Source organism: Podarcis raffonei, chromosome 8 (assembly GCF_027172205.1).
Source record: "Podarcis raffonei isolate rPodRaf1 chromosome 8, rPodRaf1.pri, whole genome shotgun sequence".
Taxonomy (NCBI): Eukaryota; Metazoa; Chordata; class Lepidosauria; order Squamata; family Lacertidae; genus Podarcis; species Podarcis raffonei.
Genome location: NC_070609.1, coordinates 62771481 through 62794595, shown reverse-complemented (window position 1 = coordinate 62794595; position 23115 = coordinate 62771481). Strand labels below are relative to the sequence as shown.

Sequence of the window (23115 nt, the reverse complement as noted above, 5' to 3'; positions counted from 1 at the left end):
CAATCATTGCTCTTCCCACCTTTGCCTCTGACCTCACCCACCACTGGTTTGTGGCCTCTGGAAGGGTGCCCATTTGAGGATGTAGCCTCAGGCTGGAAAAGATTCCTCAGCCAGCCCTGGGCTAATGGCAGGAGTGGCCATCCATAGGGGGTTTCCCCTGCATGCACCAGTGGCAATAAATACTACACATCTCGAGTCTTTGGGATGGGTCATATGCTTCTTCCCTTTTCATGTTCATCTATAGATCTAAATGCCACTGATGAGGAGGAAGGCACCCCCTGGACTGGGTGGAAGTCAGGAGTTGGGTGCTGACTAAGGGAGGACAGAGGCTGGGTATGGATTGCCAGGCCTCCGCTGACTTGGCCGTGTGTCTTGGGCACCAGGGCCCCCTTTCTGATGACTGCGGCCTGTTTTCTCAGGAAACAGAAAGAGCGACAGCTCCGGCATAAGGCCAAGCTCCGGCGAGCGAAGGAGACCTTCATCTGCGAAGTGAAGCAGCGTGATGTCCGCATCAGGCACCTCGAGAACGAACTCAAGCTCTCCAAAAGTCAGTCAGAAAAGGTGAGAGCCCTCTCAGATGGTGACTTATTTCTAAAAATAATAACAGTAATTGAATTGTTATATATAAAAAAAGCTTTCCAATAAAATTTCTTGTTGGATATGTTTTACAACTGCACCCCCAGTCACGTTGGATCATAAATGTCAAAGAAGAAAAAGGAGTTTAGTCTGCCAAAATGCTAGACCAGAAAAGCATGTAGCAGAATAATAACACCAAAATCCATAATGGGGCAACGCCTTTATTAGGCCCATCAAAATGTCACCATAAAATAATGTGGAAGCTTTCAAATCCTCCAGGTGCCAACTCTTAGAGGTTTTCCTGTTTGCTTGAATGCCTCGTGCAAAATCCTGACGGTTTGGAGGCTCCTTGAGTGGGGTCCCTTTCCCCACTGCATTTTAACCATGGTTTCATGGGGTTACAATTCTGGTGGGGGAAGGGAAGGGGGGCAGAGAATGCTGGAAAACGTATCCCATGATGGGGCTTCTCTGCGTGGCATCCCTCCTTGCAGGATGCAATGCTGATCGCGCAGGTGACCACTGAGAACGACAGTTTACTCCAAGAAAAGCGGAAGCTCACTCAGCAGCTCCACAAACTGGAGGAAGCGGAGCGGAGCAGCAAGCAGGAACTCTCCACAATCCAGAGCAGGTAGCAGCAGCTTTGTTTTTTTAAAAAAAAATCTTAAAAAAGAATTGCAAGCCTTGTGATTCAGTGCCATGCAGCTTGAGGTGTCTGTGCTGTTTGGCATTCAGCCTCAGGAGTCATCTTGACCACATTGGTCTCACCCTTGTTGTTTAAAATGTATGAAATGCACGCTTTGTCCAAAGACCTTGTCCAAATATTAAATTTGTCTCCTTTGTAATAGAACAGCCTTCACCAACCTCCCATACACACCTCGCTTGCACAGGATGATGGGAGTTGTAGTTCAAAACATCAGAAAGATACGAGGTTAACCAAGACAGATAAAGAGGAGCACTTGGATAAAAACGAGACAAGATAAATCAGCATCCCATATTTTCATTTCTTTTTTCCTTTTATAAAATTTTATTTTATAAGTATTTATTTTAATTGCTTCTTTATTTTTTTTATTGTACCATGATGACCATTACTAACAACCCAAAGGTGCAGTAGCAGGGTAATACACCATATCCTATACAAAGCAAGCAAGGAAACAAATAATAATTAGAGGAAGAAGTGGTAACACACCAATATAAATCAAGATATCTATATTTCCTGAGCTGCCATGGATGGTGAATGTTGGGCATCTAAGTCTGAAGCAGATCAGATGACATACAAGTGTTTTGTATCTTCCCTTATCCCTCTGCAGACTATTTTTTCTGCAATAGCCAAAGTCCATAAATTCTTATACCGCAGGTTTTTCAGGGCTTTCCATTGCTGAGCTATTGAAATCCTAGCTGCAGCTAACATCCATGTCAAAAGCGCTTTAGAGCAACAAGCTTTCATCTTATTGGTCCATATATTCAGTAATGACAGTTGTGAAGAGGCCTGAACAGGTGATTTAATTATTTTAGCTTTCTTCAAGCTGGGAGTGCAAGCACCCTGCCCCTTCTCTGGTTGACGGATGAGGTCAGGCTGCTCTCCATATGCCACAATTCCCTTCCCGGGAGGAGGCAGGGGACATCATGGAGAAAGGGGAAAGTGGCTCTGGTCCCAGCCAGAGCGACTTCCCCCTTCCTCTCTCCTTCTGGCCCCCGGTCGCTTCCCTCCCTTGCAGTCCTGTGCCACATCCTTTCCCACAGCTCCGTCTTGGCAGGGATGAATGTGCCACTGAGGCATCTTCCCTGTGGCTTTTTCCAGAGTGCGGCTTCTAGACGAGGAGAACAAGCAGCTCCAGGAATGGACCCTGCAGCTGACGGGTCAGGTTGGGCTCCTGGAGCGGGCGCTGAGGAGCATTCATAGCCACAGCTTAGAGGTAAGGATGGGCTGCTGTGGCAGCTTTTGGTCTTCTCCTCTGCAGAATCAGGGCTTGGGGTGCTCACTGTTCCTCTCCTGCTGCGAGGGGTGAAGATCCACCCCAGACCCTTGCGGCTCAGTGTCTTTATGGGCCATCTTATTTATAGGCTTGGGCCCTTTCAGCTGGTCCACCAGGTCTCTGTTTCTTCTCTCTGGTTGCCACTTGGCTCTTTCTAGTAGCTACCTATACTCAGATCACAGCCATGATTTCCCTCGTGGTATTTCATTTGCCACCAAGAATTTCAGTATAGTTAGCTGGACACACACACACACACAAATATCATGTATCATAGCTTTGCCCCTGCTTACTCTGATCACCAACTCCTCTTGCCACTTTGGCAGCATCTGACCAACACCCCCCCCCCCAAATCTTTACAGCTTCCCCATCTCCTTGCCCCTCCACTCCACCCCCTTTTAAATGAGAGGAGGCTGCTGCACAGAGCAGTTTGCTGAACTGCTGGGTAAAGGGCCTCTCCATGCTTGCTTGGGCCAGCTGGCCGTTCCTCACACTGCAATTAGACAGGACTAACATAGGTCCATTGATTTCATTGGGTCTACTCTGAGTAAAATTGAGTTGGCTGCAGCCCAAAGCATTTATGGATAACAGCCCGATTTCTTCCTCCCTCTCTCTTCTTCTTTTTTTGTTAAAGGTCTTACTTTGTGCATGTTCCCCTTTTCCAGGAGCTGAAGAGTATCGGCTTCTCTGAATTCCAACCACAAAGCAAAGTTCTCCCCCTTCGCAGCGTAAGGTACTGTGCCCCTGAGCTGTGGGGGGCTGGGGAGGGTGGAGGGATGGTGGAGGAAATAGTAATAATAGAAAATGCCCTTTGCATGGGCTCAGGTGCATTTGTTTTCTCTGTAGCTGCCTCCCATGTATTTTGGCTCTATGCTTAATATGCATAAAGCTCTGCCAACCTCTTTAGCAGGCCTCCTTGCCTTTCTCCAGGGACTCGGGGATGTGTTTAGGTTCAGTCAGATGATGCCATGAGCCTGAGTGGCCCATGTGAGGCTAATGGTTTCTTTTCCAGCTTCTCAGTGATGGAGCTTTCGGACTCTCACGGCCTTCTGAAAGCTGTCCAGGATGGCAAACCCGAGGACCACACAGAAAGGTCTCTGCTTGCCTCTTTGCCCTGCCCACCTTCAGAGATTGGCTACTTGAACGTGGCTTCTCCTGGGGAAACCTCAGACTTACGCACAGAGGAGCAGAGTCAAGCCTTGTGCTGTGATCACGTCTAAGGGGACAAGGGGGAAATTCTGAAGTGGAATAACAGTACAGAAACCTCTTGTCACTGCTAGGTAGTATTGCTTCCATTTGTCAGGCTGCTTTATCAGACTTTTAGCTTAAAAGAAAACCTTCTAAAGACCTTACTGTCTTTGTTAAAAATGTGACTTGTACAGATGTAGTTATGAGTCTTTAAAATATATATTTTTTATTAAAATTTGTAAATTATAACAAGAGAGGGATAGTTTTACATACCAAAAAAAAAGCAGCAAAACTCTTCGTTCCTTCATTTTTTCATTTGGCATGTCTGTGTGGGGATTCCATACCTTAAGGAAATGCCCACTTGAAAGGAAAATACTGTAATTGTTTTGTCTTCTCCTGCTGGATATGCCACACATTATTTTAGTTATGAGTCTTTTATCTTGTGCCAGATTTTTAAATAAATATTCCAGAAATGTATCTGTGACAAACTTTTTGAACAAAGGAGGACTCAAAAGGTTGCATCCAACTAAGGTATACTCCGAAGAGACTTGCTGAAATTAATAGTCCTGTGGTAGTCATGCCTATTATATTCAGTGTGGCTACTTGTGTAAGAGTAACATTGGACATACACCTTGGGCCTCCATATGCATTTACTTTCTCTGGGCCCTAAGCCCCTGGAGCATGAATGGTATTGAGACACTGTTGCCATCTCATACACAGTCAATGCAAAATATGGGAGGGATCACACCATAGGCAACAGAGGAACACACTTGGTTTCAGTGGTGCATAGTCCAATGCCTTCCATCTCGTAGCATGGATTTATATAATCTCAGCTTTATTGCAGACGAAGGGCCCTTCCATATGTTTATTGAGCATTCATCTTAACTGGCTTTCACAAAGCTTATGCAGGTTAGCTCTTTCTTGCCTCCTGGATAGTTGCACATTCATCCCATATTTTCAATGCTTTTCCTGTTGCTTTCAAAACTTGAGGAATTCCATTTTCTTGTTTTTAAGGTGGATTTGTTGAGGTAGGACAGGGTTGGGGAACCTTTCTAGCCTGGGAAGCCAGGTGCTTATGTTCCCCAGCCCTCACAGGCCAAGTTTGATAGTCCAAATGTGCATCACCCAACATCACAATGACATTGCCTGCAGGAATCTTCAGAAGCCCCGTTGAAAGCACTATTTTGAGCAGCATTTTGAAGATCCAACAATACCATGTAGATCACAAGGGCCAAGTTGTAACCATTAACTATCAGTTCATCAGTCAATGGCAACATTCTTCAAAGTTCATCAACACTACATTTCCTTCGGCTGTGCTCACATCCAACATCTTCATTTTTTCCATCTTTAACCTCTGAATGTGTATTAGAGTAAAACATGCCCCAGCGTCATGTTTTCCTCGCCTCACTTAAAATGCCACACAGATATATTTGCTACGTGGTTCTGTGCCAACAAAGGAAGCTGCCTTGTTGTGATTTTATCCCGTGAACTGCCCCGAGACCTGCAGGTATAGGACAGTACAGTACATACCTGTTAACTTTCAGATTTGAAAATAAGGGATCAGCAGCCTCACCTGTCCCGGGGAAAGTCTATGGGATATCTAACAATCCGGGATAGCAGTGGGGAACAGCGCTGGAATAAGGGAATTTCTCCGCAAAAAAAGGGGAAGGTTGACAGCTATGGTACAGTATACAAATTTGATTTTAATTAATTAACTAATTGGGCAGTCAAAATTAAGAGACTTCCAGTGAGTGGGTGGGGGGAATGAAAACTCTTCTCACTACAGCTCCTTAAACGGGTGGAACAGCGTCTCTTCCTTACCTACGGATCAGGGCTAGCCCCACCCACCCCGTGGTGGCCTTGACGCTGCTGGACTACAACTCCCATCAACCTCGACTGCTGTACACGCTAGCCGGGGTCTGATAAGAGTTGGTTTCCAGCGCCATACGGAGGGCAACAGGTAAGCCCACTCATCTCTAGAAAAAGAAACAAAAATCCTCCGTCGAAGCTTCGAACGATAGAAGCGTAACGGCAGACAGGAAACCCGAACAAAGACCGCGAGGCAGCTTTTACTCGGTGAGCATTTAAAATTTCCGGCAAGTAACAGGACGTGACGTATTTTCCAACCGGGCGCCTCTCCGTGAACCGCGAAGGGGGGACCGAGCTTCCACTTCCGGGTAAGAGGTGGTCGCCATGGCGGTGTTGGCTTCCAATCCTAACAACCCTGTGGTGTTCTTTGATGTCACGATAGGCGGCCAGGTAAGCCTCGCTTGGGGGAGGCTGAAGGGGGGGAGGGTCTAGGCGTGGGGGGGGAGAGAGGGGGTCGCGGGAGGAGGAGGAAGAGGAGGCTCTGACGGTTCTGCCCATGCCCAGGAAGTCGGCCGCATGAAAGTGGAGCTCTTCGCCGACGTGGTACCCAAGACGGCGGAGAACTTCAGGTAAGCCTGAGGAGAAAACTCGGCGGAGGGTTGGTCGTGTGTTTGTGTGTGACAGACAATGCGGCGTGCCATAAAGATGCGCGGCGAGAGCGACACCTCTGGGTCCCAGTCCGCATAGTCTCCCGGCCTCCTTTTCTTCCGGCAGCCCTTTTATGCCAATGATGGTAGCGGTGGGTAACGAGTTGCAGACCTAGAGCGAGGCGTCACGGCCCATATGCGCGCGGGAAGCTGCGCTGGTCCCACGTGGCTGATTTCCTTCCCTTTTAAAAAATAAAATTAAAAAATCCCCTTTTCTGTCGAAATCGGCACGGGCAACCCTAGATGTCCGACACAGAAATGGGGTTAGCCAAGTGGGGTTGCTTAGAAAATCTGATCTTGTTTTGTGTGGGAACTTAATAAAAGAAGAAATGCTGAGTTAGAAAAAGCAGAAGCTCCTCACTGGGTCGGCTGGTGACCAGTCACAACTCTGGGTTGCTCCTAGGACTGGTGCTACGGATTGGCCTTGCCCTGTACCTGCAGGGACCCCACTGCCAACTCCTGGGCCTGCCCTTCCTGTGGCCCCTCCATACTGTGACTGCTGTCTCCAGTTCGCAGGGTAGTGGTGAGGAGACAGGAGACCAACCTTCAGATATTTTCCCTTCCTAGGCAGTTGCACAGTCTTGGTTTTAGGGGAGACATCAGATGAAGAGGCAACTGCATGAATTAACAAAGGTGAGGAGGCAGCAGATGGGCCCACTCAGGAAGTCCACTGAAGGCATCTTTCTCTAAAGACTTGGAAACCAGGAGACTTGTGTGGATTATGTGGCACTCTAAATGTCACTTGACTACAACTCACATCATCCGTGGCTATTGGCCATACTGGTTGCAGGCTGGTGGTACTTGTAATCCAGTAACATTAAGAGTGCCACAGGTTCCCTATAGCAAAGCTTCCTTATTTTATGCTTTTGTCAACTCTTAGATTCATGAAATGGGAAGCCCCTCAAAATCTTACTCATTGTGATCCAGTGACTAATAATTTGCTCAAGTAGTCACTAGTTATGATAGTGACTTGGCACTTTGGATTTCCCCAGCCTTTTCATGTTGACTAGAATTTAAATAGAGTCTAGTAAACAATGCAACTAATGGTTTTACTGGCTTGCTCTCCATCCTGGCAGAAAACCTGTCATGGCAAAATGTGCCCTTAGGCAGATGTGTATTAAGACAGCAGTAAACCTTGTCTTGGGGACTGTCTTCTCTCACCACACAGCTAGTTCTTGCCTGTAGGTTTGGATTTGATCAGAGGTCAGCAACTGGCAGCTCGCTGGCTGAATCTGGTCTTCACCATCTCCAGATACATCCCCTCCCTTCCTCAGATTGGTTCAGCCAGTGCACGTGAAAATATATTATTCCTTATGCCATTCTTCTGGCACAGTCTTTCCCATCTGGTGCCCTCCAGGTATTTTGGACTGCACCTTCCATCATTGCCAGCCTTTAGACATGCTGACTGGGGCTGGTGATGATTATTATTTATTGAATTTATATACCACCCTATACGAGGAGGTCTAATGGGACTTCTATTTTTTTTAATAAAATATTTATTAAAGTTTTTAAAGGTACAAAAAGAAAAATCAAGAAAAACTTCATTTTAAACAAAAAAAAGATGAAATACAAAAAAGAAAGATCAAAAAGAAAAAACAAAGAATTAAAATCCCTTAAACAAAAAGAAAAATCAAGAAAAAATACAGCAAATCTTCCCATTTGTTTTCTTTCATTAGCTTATTTCCCTGACCTCCTCACACCTCCCTTTTTTGTATTCTAAGTCAGTTATCCATTTCAGCAAATCCTTTCCCTCTTTTCAAATTTTTGTCCTGTGAATTTATCTTGATATTGATATAAATTTACTTTCCCTCCTTTCACCAATTAACAGTCTGTTTTTTCTAAATCTTTGTAACATGTCTGCTAAAATCACATGAATTCATTCCAACATCATTCTAACATTCATTAATCTTACAATGCTTCTGTAAATAATCTTTGAATTTCTTCCAATCTTCCTCCACCGACTCTTCTCCCTGGTCTCGGATTCTGCCAGTCATTTCCGCCAATTCCATATAGTCCATCACCTTCATCTGCCATTCTTCCAGAGTGGGTAAATTTTGTGTCTTCCAATGCTTTGCAATAAGTATTCTTGCTGCTGTTGTAGCATACATAAAGAAAGTTCTGTCCTTCTTTAGCACCAATTGGCCGACCATGCCCAGGAGAAAGGCCTCTGGTTTCTTCAGAAAGGTATATTTAAATACCTTTTTCATTTCGTTATAAATCATCTCCCAGAAAGCCTTGATCCTTGGGCATGTCCACCAAAGGTGAAAGAATGTACCTTCAGTCTCTTTACATTTCCAACATTTATTATCGGGCAAATGATAGATTTTCGCAAGCTTGACTGGTGTCATGTACCACCTGTAAATCATTTTCATTATATTCTCTCTTAAGGCATTACATGCCGTGAACTTCATACCTGTGGTCCATAACTGTTCCCAGTCAGCCATCATAATGTTGTGTCCAACATCTTGTGCCCATTTAATCATAACAGATTTCACAGTTTCATGCTGAGTGTTCCATTTCAACAGCAAGTTATACATTCTTGACAAATTCTTAGTTTTGGAATCTAACAGTTCTGTTTCCAATTTTGATTTTTCCACCTGGAAGCCAATTTTTTAATCCAAATTATATACCTCCATTATTTGATAATAGTGAAGCCAATCTCGCACTCTATTTTTTAATTTTTCAAAACTCTGCAGTTTTAATCTGTCTCCCTCTTGTTCCAAAATTTCCCAATATTTCAGCCATTTGGTCTTCATATTGAGCTTTTTCTGAGCCTTCGCTTCCATTGGTGACAGCCACCTTGGGGTTTTATTTTCAAGCAAATCCTTGTATCTTATCCAAACATTAAACAGTGCTTTTCTGACAATATGGTTTTTAAACGCTTTATGTGCTTTGACCTTATCATACCACAAATATGCATGCCACCCAAAAACGTTGTTAAAACCTTCTAAATCCAACACATCAGTGTTCTCAAGAAACATCCATTCTCTCAGCCAGCAAAAAGCGGCTGATTCATAATAAAGTTTTAAGTCTGGCAGGGCAAATCCACCTCTTTCCTTAGTGTCAGTTAATATCTTAAATTTTATTCGAGGTTTCTTGCCCTGCCAGACAAATCTAGAGATATCTCTCTGCCACTTCTTGAAAGACTCCATTTTATCTAATATTTGCAATGTTTGGAACAAAAACAACATCCTTGGCAATACATTCATCTTTATCACAGCAATTCGGCCTAGCAATGATAACTTCAGGTTTGACCATATTTCTAAATCCTTTTTCACTTCCATCCAACATTTTTCATAATTATCCTTAAACAGATTCACATTCTTGGCAGTCATGTTAACCCCTAGGTATTTCACTTTCTTAACCAGTGTTAACCCTGTCTCCTTCCACCCTATACGAGGAGGTCTAATGGGACTTGTAGTTCAAAACTACAAAGGTAGTAGATTGGGAAGGGTTCTGGGTTTTCTTCATCTCTTTCCCAGGCAATCCCTCACATGGTGCGAGAAAGCAATGGGTGGAAAGAGAAAAAGACTAGACTTACACATAATCTGTTCTGCGTATACAAGGGTACCTTGGTTCTCAAACCTAATGCATTCCAGAAGTCCATTCCAAAACCAAAGCATTCCAAAACCAAGGCATGCTTTCCCATAGAAAGTAATGCAAAATGGATTAATCCGTTTCAGACTTTTAAAAACAACCCCTAAAACAGCAATTTAACATGAATTTTACTATCTAACGAGACCATTGGTCCATAAAATGAAAGCAAAAATCAATATACTATACTATAAAATAAATAAGATAGTATTGTAGATAATAAAAATAAAAATTAACTTTTTTTTCTTACCTGCACTGATGATAGTCATTGTTTGGATGGGGGGCTTTTATCCATTTCTGCAATCACACAACCAGTCAATCAATCAGTAGCTGAACTGGGTCCCACACAAAAACCTCAAAAACACAAAATAAATAGCAAAAACAAAAGTGCCAAAGTTAATCCGTTCTGGACTTCTGAAATGTTCAAAAACCAAGACACAGCTTCTGATTGGTGCAGGCGCCCTGGAAACAATAGCTGACAGCCACATCGGACGTTCAGCTTCCGAAAATGTTAGAAAACCAGAACACTTACCGTATTTTTCGCCCTATAGGACGCACTTTTTCCCCTCCAAAAATGAAGGGGAAATGTGTGTGCGTCCTATGGGGCGAATGCAGGCTTTCGCTGAAGCCGGGAGAGCGAGGGGGGTCGGTGCGCACCGACCCCTCTAGCTCTCCAGGCTTCAGGAAGCTATCCACTAGCCATGGGAGACGCAGCTCTCCCACAGCTAGCGGAGAGCTTGCCGGCACCCAGAAGCTTGGGGCGCGCTGAGCTCAGCACGCCCCAAGCTTCGGGCTTCGCGCAGTGCTCCGCTAGCCGTGGGGCGCTTCCCCCGCCCAGCCCCGCACATGGGAGGGAAAATAAACTTTTTTTCCTTTATTTCCCCCCCAAAAAAACTAGGTGCGTCCTATGGGCCGGTGCGTCCTGTGGGGCGAAAAATATGGTACTTCTGGGTTTTCAGCATTTGAGAACCAAGGCGTTTGAGAAACAAGATATCACTGTATTGGACTAAATGTCTTTCTCTAAATGCAGAGCAAACCTCCATCCTTTTTGAAAGAATATGGCATACCATGGAGGGAGAACATAATGGTTTTTCTCTGTCTTTTTCATAGTAGCCCACTAGCCAAAAAATATTTGCTCAGCACTGAACTTAATTATTGGTCCCTTCCTACTTGGTATATACTATTTTGTAACACAAATAATTTAAAAGTTTTAAGTTGCTTTTCTAGAAATTGCTGTGAATTCTAGAATTCCAACTTAACACTGAATTCAAATCTTAACAGTTATTCCAGTATTCAGGAATACTTAAATTTGTGGACTTAAAAAAGAACATCCCTGTAAGTGGAACTAACTTGAATATTTCTTCTTCTTTTCAGGCAGTTTTGCACAGGTGAATTCAGGTATGTTGTCTCGGTGTAAAAAAATAAGCATTTGAGCAAACAGGAAAACCTTCATCCCTGGCTGGGTTCTAAAGCTGTGATATATATGCTTGGGAGAACCAGAGGTGGCTGCACTTTTCACTGCAGCAGTGCACAACATCAAGGAGACAAACCATTTTAAAGATCAAATGGTGGCTTGTCTCCTTGGAAGAAGAATCAAAAACCCCCAAAGAATAACCTACCTGGCTTTGCAAATGCCTCATCTCTGCTTGTGTACAACACTTCTTTGGTTCCGGAGATGTACTTGGTTGTGGTTTGGAATTTTTGTTCCTTATCACCTGGGGTGCAAAAGGAAAGGCTCAGAGAGTGACATGGGAGATTATTTTACAGTGGTCATAAGTCAGCAATTTCTTTGGTGTATACATTCCTTGAGAACTGGGAATTTGTAAGTTTGAAAACTGGGATTTTGATGAGTTCCTAGATTGCAGAAATACTGTGCCTTGATTTCTACCTCACACTTTCCCCATTCAATTTAAGCCGCAAGTACTTATTTCTGCAGTCTGAGTCCCTTGTGTGTTGATGAGTGTTTGTCTAATAAGTCCTAAATATAATTAGAAGGCTGATGCCTCTCTGGGTGGTATTTTCTCTTGCCCTTCACCTGGGGTGTGCAGGCAGGTGTAAAAAGAGCACTTGGCCTCTTGGTTTAATCAAAGCAGACTTGCACTAGGCTGAAGGGGGAGAAGGGCACTTTCTGCCCATCTTACAGAAAGCCAGCCTCTCACTTTGTCCAAGCTGGCTTCTATGACTGCTTTCCATATGTAGCCAGATGACCCAGACACATCTGCTGAGGGTCAGAAAGTAGCACATGACCTGCCTTGACCTTTTGGGGCTGGGCGGCCTTTGGCAATCCACTTCTTTGGCCAAAGCTCATTGGTGGCGCACAACTGAAACCACATCTGAGATCTTTCAGGTCACCAATTCAAGACCCACTGCAGATGTGAATACCTTGAGGACTGGGGTGGGGTAGTTCCTGTGGTCCGAAGCTGCACAACTTCACCATGTCTGTATCTTTGTATTCTAGGAAAGATGGAGTTCCTATTGGCTACAAAGGCAGCACTTTTCACAGGTACATTGCTTGTCTGACTCTTAAAGTGAAGCTTTCAATGCATGGCAACAACCCAATGTTTCGGAAGATTTGCTCAAGGGGCAAGCCTTGAAGGGTTTCTCAAGAGCTTGTCTTGGATCATCCACTGTTAATATAGCAGGATTTGGGAACAGCCGCACAAATAGCTTCTTCCCATTCCTTCATTAAAAACAATAAGTGTCTGTTGTAGCCAACATCAGTCCTACTCAAGAGTAAACTCACTGAAATTAATAAAAATGGCTATGACCATGGATTTCAGTGGATCTGCTCTGAGTAGAATTAACAACTACTCCAATGCCGGCAATGATCAGCAGATGGCCCTGTGGGTGCTGTTTTGCTTTTGGGCTGGTTGCAAGGCCACTGAAGAACACACAGCCAACTGGCAATCTTCCTAACTGTGTGCTGAAGAGTAACTGTTTTGTCTGTCTAGCCTACAATTTATTTATTTCCCCCACTTTTTCAGGGTCATTAAGGACTTCATGATCCAAGGAGGCGATTTTGTAAATGTAAGTGCTCCATTTTTTTCATTCTACTTTGTTGTCATCAAGGGGAAGGACACTGCAGTGTTTCCTCTTGGAATCTTACCTTTGGTTACAACCTGTTGCTTGTTGGGAGCGAGGCAATATTATTATTATTATTATTATTATTATTATTATTATTATTATTATTAATTTATACACCGCCCATCTGGCTGAGTTGAACCCAAGTTCAGGCAACATGCTGAGCCAAACCATGGCTTAATCCACAGAAGCAGGGCCAGAGGAGGAGCAAAGCAGCTGTGAGCTCCTCTCTAGGAGTCTGCATGTTTACCCTAAGCCATGTTTTGCCCAACCAAATATAATTCTGTGGTGGGTGCTCAAGAAAAGCTAACTGAGGCTGTAGAAAGTTTTGTGTAACTGCCCTTAAGCTTCACAAAATAGGTGGTCTGATATGTTCTGGCAGACTTACCCCATTTGGTGCCTGAATAGACAAGCCTTGATGTTGCACAGGATACTTCAGTTGTAAAATAAGAGGGAAGAGGAAGTCAAAGGAGGCAGGCACAGACAACATTCAATTGCCCCACAGCCAACTTTAGATGTTATATCATTTGCTTTAGTACCTTAAAATTGTTAACTTAGGTGCCTTGACAGAAAAATAGTATATAAATGCAATAAATAATCAACCCACAGCACTTTAATTTAGACCATATACAAAACTCAATTAGCTATTTATTATCACTATTACATACAAGTTATGTAAATCAGGGCAGGCTAACCTTTTTCAGACTGAGGGCCACATTGAGCAGTAGCCAACTGCCCTAGGGCCACAAGTAAATGTGGACATAGTCAAAGGATAAAAATTAGTGTGGCCAAAGTGTCAGGAGACAGACCTGGGCAGCCCAAGAATGTGCCTTTACACTTGTATTGCAAAACTATGTTGCTGCTGGAAACAGATTTAAGAGGATGAGCCAAAGGCCACTTAGAGAAAGTCTGTTTTTTAAGGGTGGATTTGAAGGAAAGAAGAGAGGAGGACCATGTAGCTGTTCAGGGAAAGAGGTTCCCAAAGCACATTTCTACAAGTGTACTAATTATGTAGCTGGTTTTATCAAGAGACACTTGTCAACATCCAGAATAAACAATAAATGAGAGCATTACTCACTAATAAAACTTCAGCTGTGGAATTGAGTGCATGACCACTTTCTAAAACAGGGAGATGGCACCGGAGTGGCAAGCATCTACCGGGGTCCCTTTGCAGATGAAAACTTCAAGTTGAAACACTCCGCTCCTGGTCTGCTGTCCATGGTAAGTAGCCTGGAGAAAATGATTGTGGTCCAGCAATTTAATTTGACTTCAGGCTCCCTTTTCTGACCCCTATAAAGGGATGGGGTTGGCCTGACATTTGGTGTGCATTTTAAAAGCAGTGGGATGTCAAGTGTCTTTGGCATGGAGTACCCTACTTGGGCATGACGCTCGCTGAATTACCTTGAGCCACTCACACATCCTACCTTGCAGGATGACTGTAAGGATAGAATGGGATAAGCCCTACATCCACCACCTCATGTTTCAGTTAAACTTGGAAGCAACTTGGCTACATTTGGAACTAGGGTACAGCTGGGGTTGCTCTTGCCCATGTGCAAAGGTAGCAGTCTCTCCTGGCCCTTAAGAGCCATCAGTTTGAGGCATGTGAGAGTTGTACATGCATTGAAGCCCATGGTGATAATTTTCTTAATAACAAGAAAACCCAGCTACCACTGTAATGGTTTTCCTGAACCTATACTGCTAACACCATTTAGTATAACTTACACCCTTTACAACCAATAAGCCTATGAGATGTAAACATGGGGCAAAGCCAATCATGTCGTTAATATATTTGTCAAATGCAGTCATGCCTTGGGAGTCGAATGTTTTGGCTCCCGAACGCCGCAAACCCAGAAGTGAGTGTTCCAGTTTGCGGACGTTCTTTGGAACCCAAGCATCTGGCACAGCTTCCACTGCTTCCAATTGACTGCAGGAGCTTCCTGCAGCCAATTGGAAACCGCGCCTTAGTTTCCAAACATTTTGGAAGTCAAACGGACTTCTGGAACAGATTCCATTTGACTTCCGAGGTACGACTGTATTTGACAAGGTACTAACTTTTATGATGCAATGCACAAGTTTATGTAGTTACTGTGTCTTCAAATGTGTATATACTTAATAACAGCAGCTTATTTTACAGTACTATGACTAAACCAAGGCAGCTTTGAGGAATCCTGATAAAACTTCTGACAGACTGATCTTATATTATACTCCACCTCAGTCAAACTTCAACAACACTTTAACTGAGAGCTTTCATTGAAGCTTCTGTTTCCAGCCATGCTGAATCCCAGATCTGTTTATGTTCCCGTCTTGGCTAGTCAAGTCGCTTGGCTACCCCAGTTACTCTTTGACTGCCAAGCCTTTCAGGTCTTCTCCGCTCTTCCTCAGTTCTCAGCCTCTGCTATCTTCTTCCTCTGGATGTCTAGCGCAGACTGACTCCGGCTATCTAGCACCCAGCCTTATATTCACTTCTTCTGGCCCCTCCCAGTCTATCCTCATCCAATCACATTGTCAGTCTAAGAATTCTAAACCAGCAACCACCAATCAGAGTATACATCTCTTCTATCCTTCAGTTGCATACTGAGAGTTCTATCTCCAGCCCCTCCCCAACTGTCAGTTAAGATCCCCCAGTGACAGTTTAACTTTCAGTTGACCAGAGAAAATATTTCCTCTGCCAAACACATTACAATGTACATTATAATACAGATAACCAAATAAATTGCACAATACTCAAACAGTTTTTAAGAAACAGAATTTTTTCATAATCTGTCTGAAACTGCGGTCGTTCAGCAGGGGCTCAGAGTACTTTTGACCTTTCCTGCCATCATAAAGGCCTGGTGGAGCACCTGCTAAAAGCATTATGGTTTAGTCAGGCATGTCCAGGTATATGTTTTAATCTGTTTTTAGCTTATTCACCCTGAAAAGAAGTGATTTTCATTTCTCTGCCCAGATCAGAGCTTCTGTGCTAGTCCACATATAGTAGGGTGGTCTTAGGACTACCTTTTATTTATTTGTTCCTTTGGGATCCTGTGCACCAGACCAGCTGTGGCAGAGCGAGGCTGAGTGTGGGCCTTTGCCTTCCATGATTTATGTGGATTTTTCCCCCCGCTAGGCAAATAGTGGCCCCAGCACCAATGGCTGCCAGTTCTTCATCACCTGCTCCAAGTGTGACTGGCTGGATGGGAAGCATGTAGTCTTTGGTGAGTAGTCAGGACAAGTCCTACCTTCACGCAGAGCATAACTAAACTTTGGAACTCTCTCTCTGAGGAGGCAGTGATGGCTTTAAACAGGAATTGACAAATTCATGGAGGAGAGAGGGTTATAGATGGCTGTAGTCTGACCCAGGGGGTCAGAGACTGTAATGCTTCTGAATACCAGTTGCTGGAAGCCACAGGAAGGGGGAGTGCTCTAGTGCTTAAGTCCTACTTGCAGTGTTCCCAGAAGAGGCATCTGGTTGACCACTCTGAGAACAGGATGCTGGACTGGATGGGCTATGGGCTCTTCTTATGCTCTTAGTTCCAATCTGGGCAAGCACCAAGATCAGAAAAGCTCCTTTAGGTGTGTCCATGGCCTTGGGAGGGCCTGTGGGAATTCTCTTAGTTCCCTCCCCCAAAAAACAACCCAAACCCATTGCCCATCCCCATATTGCAATCTGCTTTTGATTTATTTATTTAGGCAGGCAGGCAACTTATTCAACCCGTAACACGCTGCTTCTAAGCCAAATACAATAAAGTTACAAAGGGAATGAAGTAGATAGAATCAATAATAAAAACAGGAGAGTTCACTTAATATGCTGGCTGAAATAGAAAGGTCTTTATTGGTCACCAGAAGTTTAACAGGCAGGGGGTCTCAGTCAGGAGTTCCACAGAATCAATCCTACAATACCAGATGCACAGATCCTAGTAGATATGAGTCATGTGTCTGAGTCATAGGGAACCCCTAGAAGAGATTCCCCTGCAGATCTCCATGGTCAAGCAAGGCCACATCTGTACACAGTCCCCTCTTGCATTGTTTGAGCTTAATTTTGCTGATGATGAGTTGGAAATACTTGAAAAATTAAAATCATCCCTTTTTTTTTTTTAAACCCGGCAGGTAAAATAGTTGATGGGCTGCTTGTCATGAGAAAAATTGAAGTAAGTATTTTAGCCAAAGAAGTAACAATTGTGCTAATTTGCGGGTTTGGTGCACAAGTCGGCAGTCGGATTACCACGCAGAATTGGGCAGCTTAGGAATCGAAGTTAAGATTCTAGTCCTTATTGTGGCAGAATGTAAAGCACATGAAGATGTTGACCACCCTGGGCTTGAGTGATCAGGCTTGACTTCTGCTGCCTTTCTGACCGTCCTGATCCGTTAACTGTAAATGGGGCTGCTGCTTTACATCATTCATTTTTTTTTTATAATATTTTTATTAAACAATTTTTATATTCATACAAACAAAACATACATAAACAAACAGAAGACAAAAACAAGACAAAAAACAAGTACCATTTCATATCCTAATTTTTTAAACCTTTCTTCTTCGACTTCCTCATGCCTCCCGTTTCTGTATTCCAAATTCTAATCAATTGTTCAGCAAATCTTCCCTTATTTTACTATAAATTTAAGCTAATCATCCTTATTCTCCTTGTCTTAACCATTACTAATAGTAACCATTTACTTTAGTCCAACATCATTCTAGCTGTCATTAATTTTGTAATATTTCTTTAAATAGTCCTTAAACTTTTTCCATTCTTCTTCCGCCGCTTCTTTTCCCTGGTTTCGGATTCTGCTCGTCATTTCTGCCAAGCCCATGTAGTCCATCACCTTCATCTGCCATTCTTCCAGTGTGGGTAGATCCTGTGTCTTCCAGTACTTTGCAATGAGTATTCTAGCTGCTGTTGTAGCATACATAAAAAAAGTTATATCTGTCTTTAACACCCCTTGGCCGACAATGCCCAAGAGAAAGGCCTCTGGTTTCTTGGGGAAGGTATATTTAAATACCTTTTTCAGTTCATTATAAATCATTTCCCAGAATGCCTTAATCTTCGGGCACGTCCACCAGAGGTGAAAAAATGTACCTTCCTTTTCCTTACATTTCCAACACTTATTGTCAGGCAAGTGGTAGATCTTTGCAAGCTTGACTGGGGTTATGTACCACCTATAAATCATTTTCATTATATTTTCTCTTAAGGCATTACATGCCGTGAATTTCATCCCGGTGGTCCACAACTTTTCCCAGTCAGCGAACAAAATATTATGACCAATGTCCTGAGCCCATTTAATCATAGTTGATTTAACCATTTCATCTTGTGTCCATTTCAGCAGCAAGTTATACATTTTTGACAAATTCTTAGTACTGGATTCTAACAGTTCAGTCTCTAATTTTGATTTTTCCACCTGGAAGCCAATTTTACTGTCCAATTTAAACACTTCATTTATTTGATGATAGTGCAGCCAATCTCTCACCTTCCCTCTTAATTTTTCAAAACTCTGCAATCTCAATTTGTCCCCTTCCTTTTCCAAAATTTCCCAATATCTTGGCCATTTCGACTCCATATTTAACTTTTTAACTGCCTTAGCTTCCATTGGCGACAACCACCTTAGAGTTTTATTTTCCAGCAAATCTTTATATCTGACCCAGACATTTAATAGTGCTTTTCTGACAATATGGTTTTTAAAACTTTTGTGCGCTTTAACCTTGTCATACCACAGATATGCATGCCACCCAAAAATGTGCTGCTTTACATCATTCAAAGTGGCAGGCAGCTCTTCAGTTCAAAACTGAGAATGATCTCCGTCAGTTTTTGAGACACAACATTGTGGGTTGCAGGTTTGCCAGTAGAAAAATAAGGTCCTGAGGACACCAACCAATCATAAATGAGAAAAATTATCTTGAGAATGGCTTGCTAAGGGGTGGGGAAAGTAATATAATGGCTCTTCCCAGCAGGGGTCGAGGGGCTCCTCTTAATGCTGCCTTTTGCTCCCTCCTCAGAACGTGCCCACCGGTCCAAATAACAAGCCCAAACTGCCAGTGGTGATTGCCCAATGTGGTGAGATGTAGGGGGAAACGATTCTCAAGGTAGGTACCCATCTCCATAGCTGTGATAGCCACAACCTGGCCCAATGAAGCTGGGGAGGGTGGATAAACTATATTGCATATCTATCTCTGGCTTGAGTAAAAAAAAAATTAAAGATTTTTAGGAAGCTGAATTCTTTCCTTTTATGGAATACAGTACCGTATTTTTCGCTCTATAACACGCACCCGACCATAACACGCACATAGTTTTTAGAGGAGGAAAACAAGAAAAAAAAATTCTGAATGAAACAGTGGATGTATCATTTTTGTGCTTCATGCTGCGGCCACAGACATGTGATTTGACGGTGAGTTTGGGGTAGCCCAATGCAAAGATCCTGAGGATCCATGTGGATCCATGCTTTGTAACCACGTTTTTGCACCATTGCAGCCCCAGGCAACAGTGGGTGCATGATTTTTTTGGTGCAGGCTGTAGCCATGGACATGCTATGTGATCTGATGGTGAATTTGGGGTGACCCAATGCAAAGATCCTGAGGATCCATGTGGATCCATGCTTTGTAACCACGTTTTTGTACCATTGCAGCCCCAGGCAACAGTTGGTGCGTGATTTTTTTGGTGCAGGCTGTAGCCATGGACATGCTATGTGATCTGATGGTGAATTTGGGGTGACCCAATGCAAAGATCCTGAGGATCCATGTGGATCCGTGCTTTGTAACCACGTTTTTGCACCATTGCAGCCCCAGGCAACAGTGGGTGCATGATTTTTTTGGTGCAGGCTGTAGCCATGGACATGCTATGTGATCTGATGGTGAATTTGGGGTGACCCAATGCAAAGATCCTGAGGATCCATGTGGATCCATGCTTTGTAACCACGTTTTTGTACCATTGCAGCCCCAGGCAACAGTGGGTGCGTGATTTTTTTGGTGCAGGCTGTAGCCATGGACATGCTATGTGATCTGATGGTGAATTTGGGGTGACCCAATGCAAAGATCCTGAGGATCCATGTGGATCCGTGCTTTGTAACCATGTTTTTGCACCATTGCAGCCCTGTTTTTGCATCAGATCATTGCTATGTGATCTGATGGTGAATTTGGGGTGACTCAATGCAAAGATCCTGAGGATCCATGTGGATCCGTGATTGGAACCACGTTTTAAGTAGGGAGGGAAGGAAAAACATAGAAGCGACAAGGAGAGGGGTGTGCAGAGAAGCAGCTGGCTAAGAATGCAGGAGAGGGGTTTTACCGGAGGGAGGAAAGGAAGGCAAAAGTCCCCCCCCCCACAAGCCAGCCAGCTCTCTCTCTCTCTCTCTCTCTCTCTCTCTCTCTCTCTCTCTCTCTCTCCCCCCCCCAACCTGCATGTTGCCTTCGAGTCCCAGACGCACGGAGAGGAATTAGAACGCTCTGCTTGCCTGGAGGGGAGGGGTTTTCTCTGCTCTTTGTTCCGTTTGAGCAAACACAGTAAGGAAACAGAAGCGGGTGGGCAGTAAGACCCTGAGGCAGAATGCAGGAAAGCAGCAGCTTTCCTCCCTTCTCCGGACGATTTGATATTTGCCTGATTTTTGCCTTCACTCGCGCTTGTCAGCTCCAGGGACCACACATTCGCTCAATAACACGCACAGACATTTCCCCTTACTTTTTAGGAGAAAAAATCTGCGTGTAATAGAGGGAAAAATACGGTATATGCCAAGGGTTGTATTCAGCTAAGTCAGATTCAAAGTAGACCATATCAAATCATCAAACTTAAGTTAATAATGCCCATCAATTTCAGTGCGTCCACTTCTGAATCTGACTTCAGTTGAATGAAACCTTAGTGTATGCTGTGCTCCATAAAAGTGAAGAATTCAGCTTTGTAAGAATCTTAACATTCATTCAAACTAGAGACAGGTATGTAATTATCAGGTAACATTTTGAAGGTGAATGTTTTGCTCATCTGGTTTTGAAATCCTGTTTCGGCCTGGTGGAGTCTCCAACTCAGACCAATTGCTGAATAAAGATTTACAGTGGTCAAGAGTGATGGCTACACTCTCCTTGAGAGCCCTCAAGTTCCCACAACACATTGCTAAATAAATTCTATTAAGTACAATAAATGCAGAAAATATTAATCGAAAGGAAATCAGGTTTGTCTGCTGACGACACTCATATACTGCATCGTGTGAGCTGCCTTGGCACAAAATCCACCCTCTTTAAGACCCTTCTTAGGCTTTGGCAATCACCAGCCCCTACAGCAGGTGTGACCACATCCACCAATGACATAAAGTCCCACGTAGGGTTGGACAAGGGAGAATGTGACCCTCCAGCTGGAAAAAGGTTTACCAATCCTGTGGGCTCCCCAGCTACATAGTTGAGTGGATCACTAGTATCTCTGGGTGTTGCAACCCCACACAGACCTCTAGTGGCATTGCCAAGATCCATTCACAAAGCATATTATTTGGGCTGGAATGTGCTGTTTCTGGTACGCTGTGATGATGACTGACTCTTTGCCTCTTCCTGATTCTAGGTTAGTCTCTTTCCATCTTGGATCACCATCACCTCCCGATTGTTCCATGTTTTTCCTGTGGTGCCTCATCTACCACACATTCCAAACTAATTTTCTCCCCCCATTGTAAATAAAGGAATTTGGTTAAGTGTCTGTTGTTCCATTGGAATGCACAAGGAATTGCCTAACGGGAAGTATTATCGGGGGCCATTGTCTTGTGACATCAGCAAAGTCCATCGAGTGAGTCATCCCAGGGAACCTGGACTTGGGTCAGTTGCAAGTGAGGCCTACAATAAAACATGGCAGTGCACCATGCCTCCTGTTCCGGATTCCACCAGGATTCTTCCTGAACTCTTCATTCCATTCCCCCTCCCCCGTTTTCTGTCCCACCCTCCAACAATTAAGTCTTCTGGACCAGAGTATTCTTAATCCTTACTGGGTTGAGTCCCACCCCCCCAAAAAAGCTTTTGCCCCATGAAATTTATTTTTGCAAACCACCGGGTTCACTCAAGCCCTGCTGCTCCCTCTCTTTTCTGCATTGGTGGTGCTGTTTTGGCTACATGAGGAATGGCACGGAGAATCAAGTTTGTTCTCAGTATATATGATAGGTATATGTCATTTTATTTTTAGGTGTGGTAGTCCGTTTTTTACTCAGAGAAATAGGAAGGAAAAAATCCAGTTGAGAAACCTTGTGTGATTCATTAAGCACCTGTGGCTCAGTCTTAAGGGTGTATCCAATGATGTCCTACTCTGAGAGGAGACCTGCTGAAAGTGGTGGACTCAAGTTATTGTGTTCATTAACTCCAGTGGTCCTACCCAGAGTAGTGCAAGAACTGGATACAATCCTCAGCAGACAGCAAGCACAATGTCCAGGAAGTGGTTGTTTGGGTATTTGGACACTGCCTCTCCCCAGAAGAGCAGAGCCAGGAGTATATAGCAACACAGCCTGGCGTTTTCCTCTTGTGTGGGTGTAGCAGGAATAATGGGTTATATCTAACTTTCTCAGTGAAAGAAATGGGCCTAAGTCATGTTCGATAATTTAAGTGAGTATACTCTGAGTAGAATTAGCATCGCACAAAACCCTTTATCTTTATTATTAAAAGCATATCCTAAATTGCCCAAAAAAACAAAAAGGATACAGTATAACTATAGGTTGAAATAAGCAATTAACTGAAGGAACAGCATAAAAGTCAGCAAAGTAATTGGAGGGAGGCAACAGCTTTGGCAGGGGCAGTAGCTAAGCTGCCACAGTTGCAAATGCCTATTGGATCTCACCCTACTTTATATTAATAAATATGTCTACGTCTTCATTTTCAAGCAGAGGCTAATGGATTACTGGGGGAGAGGAAGTAATAGAGCGAACAGATACAGATCTAAAGTGTCCCTTTTGAGAAATCGCACAATACACCACAAAAGCTATTTGTCTATAACTTTCTTCTAGCCCGTGTGCCTATAACATCCTAATGGGATTTCTGGCAGACCAGGAGAGAGGGATTAGAGCTAGCACTCTCCTAGATTACAGAAATGTCTTTGCCAACTCTTACTTGCTTCCTGTTTGTGGTCATCCATGGACCTGCCCAGTGTGCTGTTCGCAGGTGGGGCCTGCAGAGACTTACCCTTCTGACATTTGGCAAAATAGCTTCCTGGCTTGCCAGATACTTTGATCAGGCAATGACCACAGGGTGTAGATGCAGCTGAGTCTTCATT

At 43.7% G+C, this 23115-nt stretch overlaps 2 protein-coding genes and 1 long non-coding RNA gene across 9 annotated transcripts in view; 2 read left to right on the top strand and 1 right to left on the bottom strand.

The window, feature by feature from the left end:
* CCDC30 (coiled-coil domain containing 30) overlaps positions 1-4211 on the top strand; it is a 39563-nt gene extending 35352 nt beyond the window's left edge. For 5 of the 6 annotated variants that reach the window (XM_053400366.1, XM_053400363.1, XM_053400364.1 and 2 more), the window contains 5 exons: positions 420-561; positions 1068-1204; positions 2375-2489; positions 3212-3279; positions 3559-4211. In XM_053400366.1, the coding sequence (XP_053256341.1) occupies positions 420-561; positions 1068-1204; positions 2375-2489; positions 3212-3279; positions 3559-3766 (670 nt within the window). In that variant the 3' untranslated portion in view covers positions 3767-4211. Of the gene's footprint in view, positions 1-419; positions 562-1067; positions 1205-2374; positions 2490-3180; positions 3280-3558 lie in introns of all 6 variants that reach the window. The other variant, XM_053400367.1, reaches the window with a different exon arrangement.
* On the bottom strand, positions 490-12470 carry LOC128419555 (uncharacterized). Its single transcript, XR_008331872.1, has 3 exons — positions 11464-12470; positions 10095-10141; positions 490-591 (listed from the first exon to the last, which is right to left on the bottom strand). It is a non-coding gene; the product is annotated as an uncharacterized LOC128419555 (long non-coding RNA).
* On the top strand, positions 5877-21556 carry PPIH (peptidylprolyl isomerase H). 2 transcript variants are annotated; one of them, XM_053400381.1, is made up of 10 exons: positions 5881-5993; positions 6108-6172; positions 11219-11242; positions 12303-12347; positions 12829-12871; positions 14054-14146; positions 16032-16119; positions 17012-17052; positions 18891-18977; positions 21430-21556. In XM_053400381.1, the coding sequence occupies exons 1-9, from the start codon at positions 5928-5930 to the stop codon at positions 18957-18959; spliced, it is 534 nt and encodes a 177-aa protein (XP_053256356.1). In that variant the 5' UTR covers positions 5881-5927; the 3' UTR covers positions 18960-18977; positions 21430-21556. The 2 variants fall into 2 exon arrangements, with proteins under 2 accessions (XP_053256355.1, XP_053256356.1); XM_053400380.1 differs by lacking the exon at positions 18891-18977 and having other exon boundaries at positions 5877-5993.
* Positions 21557-23115: the final 1559 nt, after the last annotated feature.

What these genes read in the sequence shown, in the direction of transcription:
- PPIH (XM_053400380.1), top strand. Translation starts at nt 5,928, where the DNA reads ATGGCGGTGTTGGCTTCCAATCCTAACAACCCTGTGGTGTTCTTTGAT. An exon ending in TGGGAAGCATGTAGTCTTTG is followed by an intron (nt 16,120 to 17,011) that starts GTGAGTAGTCAG and finishes TAAACCCGGCAG; the next exon opens with GTAAAATAGTTGATGGGCTG. An exon ending in TTGTCATGAGAAAAATTGAA is followed by an intron (nt 17,053 to 21,429) that starts GTAAGTATTTTA and finishes TCCTGATTCTAG; the next exon opens with GTTAGTCTCTTTCCATCTTG.